This window comes from Echinococcus granulosus (genome assembly GCF_000524195.1).
Source record: "Echinococcus granulosus chromosome Unknown EG_S00064, whole genome shotgun sequence".
Lineage (NCBI taxonomy): Eukaryota > Metazoa > Platyhelminthes > Cestoda > Cyclophyllidea > Taeniidae > Echinococcus > Echinococcus granulosus.
Window position 1 is genome coordinate 418,220 of NW_020170444.1, and position 13,820 is coordinate 432,039.

Below are 13,820 nucleotides of genomic sequence, written 5' to 3' on the forward strand. Positions count from 1 at the left end.
CACCTTCTGTTTGACAGCTACGCCTCTACTGTTCCATAAAATTTAAACTCCACCTCTCCAAATACGCAACATTTGTAGATGGTGCGCAATATGGAGCTGGTAAGTTGAAAGAATGATGTCTACAATGTTGCTTCTGGATAACCTTGCATGAACTGTCGCCTAATTCGCTCTACCCTATGCCTTGGTCTGTGAGGAAGGGCAGTAAATACCAAATACTGAATCATTGCTGGATGTAACGACATGGGCGGCGACAATGCACTTTCTGGCAGAGCATCATGTCCTCTTTTGTCTTCAGGGAAGTCTTGGGGCGATACGTTGGTGGAAGCTGAAGGTAAAACCCGAAATTAAAGGGCAAATTTCTACATTTCTACTGATGCATGCTAAACCGTGGTTTGAAGAAAGAAGTGTATCTCCTGCGAATTGGACAACATGCGACGCCCCCAGAAGAAGGGTCGAGAATGACATCTACCCTCAGCAACTGCTCCGTTCTCCTGATCTGCTGGAAAGCCATTAACAGATGAAGCACCATTAGCCGCAAGCTACCCGGAATAGTTCGTTACGAAGGTGTCTATAGTACCTGTAATAAGGTACAATTTACGTGAACTCGCGCAGCCTCCTTCGCATCTCCACTAGCAGGATAGAGCCCAAATAGATATGGCTGGCAGCATGAAAGCGAAAAAATAGGAACACGGAGGAATAGATACAGAGCTTTACTCCGACAGAACAATTGATCCTCGTCCCTTGTTGTATGACTGTTTTTGGGCCAGTGTTCCTATCACTAATAATGAACGCGCGTGATGGTCAGTGCTTTTCCCTGTCCTCCCAAATACACTTCCATACAGGACGAAACTTCACATCCAGCAGAATTGTCAAGAGGGGTCGGTGATCTTGCGCTTATGTATCGTCTCAGTTACATGAAACTTCGGTGACTGGCACTGTCGGCTCGTGGGTGTTTCCTTACAGCACCGATTACGGCGTGATGGATGACAAGGGAGGTTGACTTTGGGAATCGCCGGTTACAACACTCAAATGGAAAGAGGGTCTGTGTAACACGTTGTTTATTCAACTTTTGGTTTTGATAAGGGTTTACTTAGGAGCTCTGCCAATGTGCCTTTCAGGGGTAGTGTAGCCTCCGAGTCGTGCCAGTAGCCCCAATCTCTTCTGTTGGTAGACAAAACTTAATCTGCAGGAGTATTAAGCTCTCTACCACCTTCAGGGAATACTCGAAGCGATGCGGAAGTGGGTGTACCAGTCATTCGTCTAGCATGTAACTGGTACACTTACTTTTCAGTCACATCATCCGTTCAAACACTTAACCTCTTTAACATTTCAAGCTTGAATTTTCCCAATCATGTTGTAACCACTGCGAATTTGTTGGGGATCAAATCAAAGGCGACGATTGCTATTTTTATGCTTGACTTCCACTCTGGGTTGTTACTCATTCGCTTGCCATCCCTCCTGCCGCATGTCTTTCTGCTGTTCACACCACTTGCTACTGAAAGGGACGAGTAGTATAAGTGAAGAGGTATAAATGCTTGAAATATTAAAGAATTGTGTTAAAAAGTGTGTTTTAGCAAAGCAAATTTTCCAAGCGGGTGTGAACTGGAATCTTTAGAATGACAGAACTCAAAACAGCGAAAAAAGTCTCCCAGGCTTTCAAAGCGGATGAAAACAGTGACCCCAGAATCTTAAAACCAACTTTGAACACATTAGATGGCTGCTTCCCAAAGGATTCAGCAAAAGTCAGGGTCTCTTTAATGCCTCTTCTTCAAAACTGGTCTAATCTTCCATGTTTGTTTATTTTTACTGCACTACGGTTAGGAATAATAGCTAAATTACCCGCAGCTATACCACCGGTGCCCATTAGTTAATGACAGCTGCCGCTAATGCGGTGCTGCCTCGTAGGTACTTTGACATTCGGGTAACAGTAATTGAAAAAGGGGCTTTTGGAATCTTGTTTCAAGTGGATCGGAAAAAACGAATTAAATAGGTCAAGGAAAAGTAGCTCAGGTGTACCTCCCACTTAAGCCTGCCTGCGCGGACACTGGTTCCTTGTTTCATGCTGCGGCGAATCTGGAAACGAGGTGTTATAAATCAGCTAGAATTGCCATACTTCTTTCTCATAAATCAAACTAGACAGCTACGCTGTCAGCACATTAGGAAATCATGACAGCATCTGCAAAAGACTGAATTGACATCACTTTTGACATTTGTGGCATTTAGGTGGAAAAGTTGTGTTCGTAACGATCCTTTCTGACGTGTTACAGAAGAGGTGGTGACGAAATGATGAAGTTGGCAGCTCATGTCCTCTAAGTGGCGACGCGGAGAAAGCGATGCAATTTAAAGACGTGTAGCTATACAGGAGAGGGCACAGGAGGGAACAAGAGCTGTAGCATTTTTCTTCACTCCACCTGCAGCTTAAAAGAACATTTGATCAGCGCAGAAGCCACCAGTGTACAGTTTCACATCGCCTCTTCTGTAGCCATCTTTTTCAAGCGTGCTAACAGGGCAAAGAGAGTCTATTTAACCCTAGCAATCAGATAGCCCTTGAATGTCTTCAAGTAAAAGAGGATGTTTTGCAAATAAAAGCAACAATCCAAACAGCCTCTTCAATTTTCACCCTTTCAGTTTTGGCCGAGTGGGAATCCCAGAGCAGGATTGTAAACCTAATTTTCTCAGTAGGCAATTGATGATTTTGGAGGCGAAAATGTTGCATTGCCGGACTGGCTGAGGTTCATGTCGATCTTTCGTAGATCTCAAGTTGGTGATGCTTGTAAGAGCTTACTGTTTAAGAGCGTCAGTTATTTTCCCCGAAACAGAATGTCGAAATCGGGAACAAAGTAATTCAAGTAGAAAACCGCGTTTACGATACCATGACGCAGTGATTATATCAAGGAAAAAAATCTACGTATAGCCGAGCAAGTCAGTTTTACTAGTCAGCAGAGGCAGTTGCAATAGTAGCGATGTGAAGGCTTTTTAGTAATTTAAAGGGAAGTGGCAATAGTGGTTAAAACAAGAGTAGGAAAAAAGGAAGGAACGAATGGAATTGCACGGCGCAAAAACGAGTATCAATACTTTAAGCACTCAGCACAATCCTTTGACCGATGTATTTCAACATCTTCATGGAAGCATTTCTACCCCTCCATCAGCAACGCAGTGCCAAACAGTTCAAGAATGAGTGGGTAATGTGATGACAAGCACTTTACTAGGCTTACTATTTGGACGCACTCATGGTGGTCGCCATCGTTCACTGTAAAATACGATCACGCATGCGGTCTAGACGCATCGCCAGTCCTGGTAGTCAAATGAGGCGCTCTGGACTCGAACATAATTTTACAGACAAAGTATGGCTGCCTTTGACGTAGCGTGATAGTGACTTTCTCTTTGGTAAGTCTGGCATCTGGTAGAACATTGTCGAGGTACAGCAGTGATCCACCCAACTGTAGTCGTGGAAAAAATATGTAGAATTTGCATACTGCGTCATTATGTGGCAAATGCAACGATTTTCCCATGGAAACTGATTACTACAAGTGCACTTTTCATGTCACGTGGAAGAGAGTAAAACTAAGGTTTAAGCAATTTTATTGGAACAATCCGGATAAACACGCATTTGCCTTCCTGACGTCTCCCATTACTGCATGCTAGTACAAACAAACCAGAAGCACTTTTACTGCAAAGTTACCATAAGAAAAATTTACATTGAGTTGCTTGCAGAGCTGTCATTATTGCTTATTTTGGGGAGAAAAAAATTGGCTGCTGTTCCATGGCTTTGAGTAATCGTGATAATGCGCATTTACTTTGAAACAGAGTTGAGTAATTTATTTTAAATGATTTTCTTCCTTCCATGAACTACTAACCCCAAAATTGTCATGAAATGCCTGAGCAGTAACACTTCCGGTAGGAAGTCGTCCATAACGCTGCATTTTCATTTGGCCCAGTGTTTAAAAGTGACTAGGCGAAGCTGGTCGCTGCCCTGGTTGAAGCACAAAGAGGGTATGCTAGACGCAAGCATTCGGCAAGAAGAACCGCACTTCCATATTTGTAATGCCGAACTAGTCAGTCCACAGATTCTGTGTGGCACTATTTCCCCACTATTATCCAACGCATTCAGGAAATTTTAGATCGTCTTCGATTAAGTTGAATAAATTGACATTCATCCACAAATATGTACTTTGTAGGTGAAAGGTGGCCAATTTATGTCACCCACATGACCGAGTGGAGGCCATTGCCCCATGGGCAGGTAAACAAGCCTAGACTCTTTTAACCTTACTCCTCCCTATCCATTCAAAACACTTATCAAGTGGCACGTGTCCCCCTTTAACCAAACTCCTTGTTCTAGATGGAAAAAAGAAGAGGGGAACTTTGGACCTCTTACAACTTCACTGCCAAAAAGATTATAATTTAGCAAAATTTGAAAATCTGGTAGCTAAATTTATTGCAGGAATCTGAGATTATCCAAATAGCACTAAATAAACGAAATCACAAACGCGTCAAAGATGCAAAAATACTCCCTTAGTAGTGTTTCTGGAAAGGACGGTTGATATTTATGCTACAATAGGTAAATTATAGGCCTTGCTCCCGGTTTTGGCAACAAGCCAATGCGGGGCGCCATTATTGTACCTCTGCCGTGTGGTCTAGTCTCCGGGCCATGCCATTAGTCCTAATCCCTTCTGTATGTCGATGATGCAAATTCTGCCTAAGGATTATGTCCTATTTCATCATCAGGGAAGTCTCTAGGCGACAAATTGGTGTTAGCAGAAGGTTATTTTATCTTAAAGGACAACTATCCCAATTTTTACCGTTGGGTGGTAGAATTTTAACCTGACGGAAGAAAAACATATGCAGGAGATGGGAGAATCGGTATGCACGAAAGTTATCAACAAATGGGGCGAAAATAGTTGTGAACCACCTGGAAGCGTTTGCTGCTAAGCTATTTGCCGTACCTGCGGAAAGGTATTAAGTAGCTGGATAAAACCAAGAGAGATATGGTTTGGCAGTACTGAAGTGCGAAAAATATGGTAAGGGGGGATAGGTGTCAAAACTTACCCCCACAGAACTATGCTAGACCCCGTCCCTTGTTATATGACTGCTTTTAGGCCAGTGTTCCTATCACTAACCATGAAAACATGTGATGGTCAGTACATTTCCCTGTTCTCCCAAATACATTTCCGTACAGGACGGAACTCCAGATCTAGTAGAGGGATCAGTAAACTTGAGGTCAAGTATCGTCTCAGTTACGTGAAACTTCGATGAGTGGCCCTGTCGGCTCATGGGTGTTCCCTTACAGCACCGATTACGGTGTGATGGATGACACGGGAGGTTGACCATGGGAATCGCCGGTTACAACGCTCAAAAGAGAGAAGGGGCTGTGTAACACGTTGGTTATTCAACTCTCGGTTTTGATAAGGCGTCACTTAGGAGTTCTGCCATTGTGCCTTTCATGGGTGGTCTGGCCTCCATGCCATGGCAGCAGCCCCATTCTCTTCTGTTAGCAGACAAAGCTTATTCCGCCCGAGTATTTTCTCTCCAGGGAAGTATCAGGGAGCTGCAATACTTTTAAAACAGAATACCACCACAATAGATGTTGGAGCATTATTAAAAAATCTAAAGTAATTTACTTTGTAAGGCTATTACCGAAACATCGAGCCCCTTCATAGTGCAAATTATCTCCAAACCTCAACTACCGGTGACTGTCATCTCAACACTCATGGCTTCTTAAGCTCTATTGCTTAGAACTTTTTGGGTGTTCGCTGGGCCACCTTTTCTGTGCGTCGAATGCCACTCATTGAAGCACCCACGCCATTATGCAGTCCAAGTAACTTTCGACAATAATGCAATTGATGCTTACATTCCCCCTAAATGAATATTTTAAGCCTGATTCAAAAGTTCAGAGAGCCACAAAAGTGAGTATATTTCTAAGGCATTTAATCTATGTCTGAAAATAGTGAAAATGAAGTCACTTTTAAGGCTAACTTAACAACTAGGTGCAATAAGTGCGCAGCCCACCATCGCAGGCCCCTCAACCAATGTCATTTTGCCATAAAAAATAAGTAATTCCCTCCATATGAATGCACAAAATCTAGGACTGTGTGTGGTCCTTGTAAAAGATCTCAGAGCGATGTAAATGTGTATACATTGAGAGAGAGAGGGATAGAGTGTGAGCGATTGAGATACAAGGTAATATTAGTGACTGGATGCAATCATAGAAGGTAAAGGCATTATCATAGTCGAAGTTGTTCTGCTCTCTGCTTGGTACTGCGTAGAGGCCTCGGGGCTTTAAGTAAATGTACATAGATATGGCTTACGCTGTTTCCATATTTCAATGCGCCGATGCCTTCAATTTGAGCAGGGACTTTAGCATCCAGTTGTAAAAGGACATTCGAACAGTGGGGACAATGAAGTTCTGCAACGGAAATAGTCGGATTTGATATATCATAGAAATTAAACTAGAAATGCAGAAAATTGTGGGACCAAACATTTCTCCAGTTTTTCTCAATAAGCTAATTATTTGTTTAACTCTCGGTTTTGATAACGGGTTACTTGGGGGCTCCACCACTGTACCTTTGCCAAACAGTCTGGCCTGTGAACCACACTGGCAGCCCCCAAGACATTTTGTAGGTCAACAAGGTGTATTCTGTTTGAGTATCATGTCTCCTTCCCCCTTCAGGGAAGTCTCAGGCCACTACAATAGTACGCCAGAATCCTGTGCAAAGTACTGTGACCATTTTAGTGCTCCTTCATTTAAAATTTGACATAAATATTGTGATCAGTAGGCTCCATTTAATCATCAACAATTCCAAACTCACTCGAAAATATTCTTTTAAAATAAGGAATGTAAAATTAATCGGGAAACAACAATCTTTAGTTCAACAACGCGAACTACAGATTGCAATTTCAAACATCACGAGCAAAGATTCACCCGTCTAGTAAATACTTTTGACGTTTTGACCATGACATTAAAGACGTTTATGAAATGATGTGAGGCTCTGATACTGTATTAAAGTGAATGTCATCGGTTTTAGGTCATTAGTCCAAGCGTTCGTGGCGCCTAAGAGAGAGGGCTTAAAACGAAACCGACATATTTACACGAATCCTCCGACTGCTATCTAAATATGGGTTTTGGCAATAGAAATTCTTGCACGGGGAGCGGCTAGGATATCAGGTACGAGGTTGAAGACGCTACACAGCGTGCGGGCCACAACAACGTCAACACTACGTGATTCCGTGGGTGCATGCGTGACTGCGGCTAGGCATCCTGACAGGTGGAAACATCGTTACCTTGCCTACATAACTACTACCACAAGTCTTGGGCAAAATAAGTGAGGGGAAGAACTCGCTTTTCAACAATACAAAAACATTCCAACGTATTTCTCCGTCAGTTATCCGCAAACTTAGAAAATGGTTATTTTGCTAAATTCCTTTAAAAAAAGACCAAAACTGCTCCCATTTTTATTTGTTTTGTAAATGTACATTGTGGCTTTGGCAGTGAGCGGAGTAGTAAGATTAACGGCATTGACGAATGGGGGTTTAACAAAGACCTTGCCACTGAGACACGACCCACTTGTGCGTGATGATGGCCAAAATCTCGTCATTCTTGCCCGTCTGTCGGAAGAGGTCAAGCCAGACATTATACTATCCGTTCACCGGCCAATCTAATAATGTTTACTCAATTTAAAAATTCGTAATTTGAAAACTTTTAACTGGTATAAGACCATCATTCATGCTGTAGAGTTCGCGACTACCTTGAAGAAGAAAAAATGCATAACACTCGGTCATAGAACTTATTATTGGACTACAGAAAAGCTTAGGAGCTACTGGCACGGTCTCAAGGTCAAGCCGCCCGAAGGTGGCACATTGTGGCCTCTCTGCCAAAACCGAAAATTAAGCAGGCAATGTGACGAGGGATTGGTCTCTACAGAGGGCCCAGGATTTTATAACAGTTCTAATACATTAGTAGCCAACCTCTGCGGTAATTTACATAGACCAAGCGTCACTTTTACGCAGCGAGGTTCAGGTCATTCGGTCATCAATGCAAAACCAGACTGGCCAACAAATTTACAGTCATTACTGCCAGAATGTTCCAGATTTCATCTGTGCCTAAAACGATTACTTCCAGCTTAATTTCTTTTATCTTCTGCACTGAAGCGAAACCAAACTGTCTCTGTTACTCACTTATACCCACTAAAGGTACAGTAACTACAAGGCATTGAAAGTAGCGAAATGGTAGTAACATTTCGACAGGGGGTTGACAATAATTTCAAATGTCTGTTTTTCTTCCCCTTTCCCCCCACTCCACCGTCACTTATCCGGCACTCAACGTTTCGCAATTTTCCTTTTTCGCCGACAATGGCGTGCAATGGCCGGAATAATAGATTCCATTCTAACATGCCCAAAAGCATGCACGCCGAACTACACGAAGAGGGTTGCGTATCAATCATTTTTTTGTCCCGCAATCAATAAGGTAGCATTTTATGGGCGGTTGGTGGCTATGTGAAATGAAAATTCCCTACCGGCAGCAGACCTTGCGCTTGACCTTGATTAAAGGTCAAGGTAGAAGACTACAGAGGGTAAATGTCAGAGGAGCCGTGTTGAGGGAATGGGCCAATCTCCCCTACTTTTAACCGACACAACCGGGGTACAACTAGTGGAGAGATTCACACAGCCGCCCTTATAATTTACTCACGTTTTTCTCATCAGTGCAATTAATGCATTATTCAGTAATGGAGGTGCATTAGCACAGTAAACACAAAAGGTGTAAACAAGTTTTCAACTCCTTAATGAAAATTGGCAACATAGTTTGCTTTCAAATTAATTTTCTGCATCTAAATTGAGCTAAATCGTTGACCCTGAATGTATTAATTGGTCGCTATAGTACGTTACTTGTTTTTAACTCTAGGTTTTAGTAACGAGCCACTTGGGGGCCCCCACTGTACCTCTGCAGGACGGCCAGTAGCATCAGTGGTATCAAGCCCTACTCTACGTCGAGACTGAATATTCTATCCGAGTACTACGTATTCTTTCGTCTTCAGGAAAGCCTCGAGGCAAGGCAAGGAAAGTACATGAATTCCTATTCTTCATCAGTGCTGCATTATCCCCCCAACACCTCCCTATTAATAACCATCTCTTCCAATTAGGTCAGGAGGCAATTTAGATAAATGTTATAAAAATCATTGCTAGGTTACCTGACGGGAACTATTTTGACAGCTGGGACGAAGAAGGAAATATTTTTACAATTTATCAGCTACCGTTTCGCTAATGAGGTGTGCAAACGTATAAAATCAGTGGTAACTCACGTTAGAGAGGAAATTGTTCTTCCTCGAGGTCATTGTCACGGTGATCTTGCAGGAGCCTTTCGGAAGACTCTTAACGGTGAAATTCATCACCGTTTGCATAAGATCATTCAGTCCAATAGAAAAGCGCATCCCCTCGACTATTTCAAGGACTTCGGCTTTCATTTTGTTGTTCTCTTAAATAGAGACAAGCAAATGGAAAAATTTACCACAGTCTGCCTTTGACCATTTCTTTGTTCCGAAGAATAGAAATAAAAGTTACTGTTTGATATATTCATCACCTATCTACCTACGATGACAACTACGAAAATGTGTAAAGGCGTAGAATTTGCTTACTTCCCCTTAAATTGCACATCGAAATAGGGGAAAGTAAACCACCCTCTACCATTGACTACATATTTTGTCTTCTTTTATCCTCGTAACATTACCCATTGTTAATGCGAACTGATCCTAGCATTAAAAACAGAACGCCTAAAATGAGGTGCGCCTAATTGCCTCCGTGATATACCCGCCATCCATCAACTCCACTTTTGGACGGCCACTCCCATTCCGCCCACGGTGCGTATGCTCTTCGCGGTTTAGTAAAATCCTGTGCACACCGTCGGAATCTAGCCATCTGCGCAATACGTAGATAAGGTTTAAGTGGTACAGAATCTCCTGCAAAGACCCGGAAAAATTAAAACGGCCTCCTCTAATACTGCCGAGCTGAAAATAAAACCTTTCAATAGTTTCAAACAGTCTTGGATTTGGGGCATTGTGAGAGGCGCAAAGAATATAACAAATTTAGAACTAGTAATAGAAATATAATGCGTTGTAGCTATGCTACTGCTTGAATGCCAAGAGGATAGAAAGATTCAACTGCATAAATATTATTCACGCCAATTCTAGCCTCTTAACGGTTGGTCATTTATAAATTGGCAAGATTCTTGTATGAATTCGCTGAATACAAAGCTTTACCAACATAATTTTTCGAGAAGAGAAGTTCAAATTGCGTTCCAACTATGGCACTGGAGGGGTCGACATCCGAGGTGACAGATTTGACTGAATCCAACCACGAGGGATAGCGACTAAAATTAGTGACAAATTGGAAGCATCGCATGGCCTGTTGATTAAGGACGATGTCTTGCTCGAAAATCCTCGGCCCAGGGGTCACACAGAGGTAGGCCACAATTCCGGCCAAAATGACCACCGCGGGAAACCAAAAATTCATTCAAACGAACGTGCAGAAGCAACAAAAAGGTGGTATGTTGCCTATCCTGTCCTGCCTTCCTTTATCCTGTTCTAAGGTTGCAGGCACCACCAAATTTCGGCCAATGGCGTTGAAGTTGACGTCCAGGCATCAGGTGTGCGCAGACCAATCAGTCAAGGGCGGTTTCAGCCAATGGAATTTCAAACCTAATCTCCCTATCTCGCTTCGCTTCTGCAGTAGCATCCACTGAGTACCGATTTAGTCGGATTTTACGATCACCAAAAGTAAATAAATGAAGATTATCCATTGTTCGCGTTGTACCAAACTAATTATTTATTAATCAACGCTGGGATTTATTGTTTAGGCAATAAGACCATTCTTAAATCACAGTTTTACATACTCGCGAGATGAACACATTTCGAGCTTTAAAAATAGTCCACATAAATGTGAGGAAAGAAGTGAAGGCGAAAATAGGCCATGAAATGAGATGCAAGGTGCGGGTTACAGGTGTCTGTATGTACAACAGCCAAATTGGAGTGGAAATGACGTTAGTGCGAGCGCCCATCCCGACCATTTTGCAGCAGCGTGGACGAACGTTTACCGCCTTTGAAGTCCTTATATGCAATGAAACGTAATTTAATCTCCCGTTCGCAATATCTTCGCTCAATTTCAGCTAAAATAATTCGAGTAGAACAGTTAAACCCCTCAACGTAATCGGAATGACGATGCTAAGACAAAAGGCGAGAATATAAACTTACAGCTAGTAGAGTCCATGTGTGACTCTATTTCTTTGAGTGTCATGTCGTGTATTCGTTGTATTAGAAAGTTTATTGTTTCAGTGGAACCAGCATCGGTCAGGAAACTTGTGGGAGTCTAGAAACCCAATTAGAAGAACGATTGACCATTGGGTTAAACAAACATGGAGAGTTTAAACACCAACTCGCAGAGAATAAACACGAGCTACTTTATGATTTTGAACCTATGTTGTCATCGCAATTACTTAACTTTTAAGGCAATTTTGCACTAAAGTGCCAGAGTAGTACCCGAAAGGGCATTCATTTTGATGCATTAATTAGCCATTTTTAAGAAACACAGTTATTAATTACTAAGGAAATGAATAGGCCCATGTTAGATTTATCAATGCAAAAAAAAGAAACCATGGAGACAAAAAATTGAACTAGGACTTGCAGACATACACTTTCACTTCCATCCCTGTAAATATCACCCAATCCATTCGTATGAACCTGCCTACTACCGTTGGACCTAAAATCAAACAGGGGCAAAGGGAATGGTAAAATTGCTTCAACTCTAAAGCGACTACTGAAATCAGTAAGCATTATTCAAGCATGAAGGTGTTTTTGAACTGCGGAGCAGCAGAGGCTGACTTACGAATTGAGTAAATCATTCGGGACGGCTGATTGGAGATTGCCGACGTTGCGGAGCTTTATCGGGGGTGCCATATTAAGAGAATCTTCATTGAGACTTTCCGCTTTCCTTTCCTTCCCCCTTTTCTCCTTCTCCAGACGTTGATGTTCCACCACCTCCGCTTGCACTTCTCTCACATTTGTTTGAAGTCTTTCGAAATTCGTTTGCAACTCCTCCGGATTCATGGCACCTGGACCTTGGCGGATGCGTCGCTCAAGTTCGTGCAATTCAAACATTGCCTGGTCCACCTGCAAGACAGGCGCCAATTCTCACCACTGTTATCAACTGAACCTGACATTAATGAACACACCCTTTGAAAGAAGTGTTATCTCAGATCTTTTAGCGGGAGACCTCTGGGTTCGTTAAGCTATCTCTTCCGTTTGCCAATGGTGATAACCAGTTAGTTGTGATATTTTTACAATAAGTGATAAGTAAGTGCATTTCATGTCTAACAACTGTCTAATAATGATATGATGGATTAGAAAACGCTACAATAGCAAAAAAGCCGCCGGTGTTTGTCGGATCACCCACTACCTAGCATAGATCACCACCACTAGGTTGGGAGCCATTCAACTGAGATCGTTCGATAGAACAACTTTAAGACAGTACTCTAGTGAATCAAGTCAATCAACTGGTGTAGAAATGGGCCTTGAAAACCCTGCCAATCACCCTTCATATTCATAAACTAAACGAGTTAGGAACAGTTTACCCACAAAAGGCTATGAAAAGCATCAATTTCACTCAAGAGGCCGTGACAAGCCACCGCAAGACCTCATTACATCCAGACTTCTTTACCAGTGTTGAACATGGTCATGTTACGATCAGGGCAGTTTGGTTTTTGCATCACTTTTCGTTTAAAATGCATTCAAAAAGGGATTATTTAATGACATACAAATAAAACAAAAGGAGAGTGAAATCGTTCTTACGTTGGCATATCCTTTACCCTGGAATTCTGGAAGGTGTTTGTAGGCCTCTCGTACTTCCTCAAGCTCCTTCGTCATCCCTCGAAGGGCTCGATTTACCCGAATGAAGCAGCTTACACGTTTCCGCGCCAACCATCCACGCGTGTGGCGCTGAATGGTCACTGCATTGCGCTGTCGATAGGCGATTTTCTCCCGCACTGAAAACCGAGAAAACAAAGCAAGCTTACTTGTTTAGTTATTGCATCACTCCACCAATTGCAGGGGGCACTCAACAAAATTTTGAACGTGGTAGTGACACATAAAATAAGACTTTTCCCATCAAATTTTCCCCTTAAAGCACACATTTCTTGGTTGAAAACGGGGCTGGTAGCGTATTCAAGGCAAATTCCAACAAAATGTTCCCAAAATTAATCACGATTTACCTTCGCAAGAAAAGTAGAGCCTTCCTTCAAATAAGATTCATTAATAGGTTAATCGCCAACCGAATGGAGGTGACGGATTGTAAGTAAGACCTGTTAAGACCCATGATTGAATTTTCAAATGTAAAATTCTGAAATCGACACAGAATAATGCTTCTCCATTGCGCGTTTGAACCTTAACTATTCAGAGGACCGATTTCTTTTGGGAAATTTGCCTTAATATTTTACTGAGTTGGAATGGAATCTTCATATACGTAAAACCAACCACCAACTTACTATTCACCGTGCGTCGAAGTGGGCTAAATTAGAGGGGAGGCCACTCAATACAGAACATTCGTCCCTCACTGAGGTACCGAAGCATTTTTGGCAAAGGTGAAAATGTCATCAAATTAAATTGAATAATTGTCAATCAAATGGGGCCCTCAAAATTGACCACTTATTTGTAATGAGTTAATTTTCTTGTTTAACTCTCGGTTTTGATAATGGACTAATTAGGGGCTCCGTCATCGTACCGCCACCTGGGGGCCTGGCCTCCAGGTCATGGCAGTAGCCCCAAGCCACAATACATATTCTG

At 42.3% G+C, this 13,820-nt stretch overlaps 1 protein-coding gene across 1 annotated transcript in view; it reads right to left on the minus strand. All coding sequences in view use genetic code 11, as the record gives it.

Moving 5' to 3' along the window:
• Nucleotides 1-11,027: 11,027 nt before the first annotated feature.
• Nucleotides 11,028-13,820, minus strand: part of EGR_06857 (Myosin-VI) — a gene marked incomplete at both ends in the record, with an annotated part of 14,858 nt that continues 12,065 nt past the window's right edge. Inside the window, 5 exons of the mRNA XM_024496106.1 lie at nt 11,028-11,152; nt 11,238-11,352; nt 11,676-11,742; nt 11,869-12,152; nt 12,831-13,024. Coding sequence (XP_024349526.1) covers nt 11,028-11,152; nt 11,238-11,352; nt 11,676-11,742; nt 11,869-12,152; nt 12,831-13,024 — 785 coding nt within the window. The remainder of the gene's footprint in view (nt 11,153-11,237; nt 11,353-11,675; nt 11,743-11,868; nt 12,153-12,830; nt 13,025-13,820) is intronic.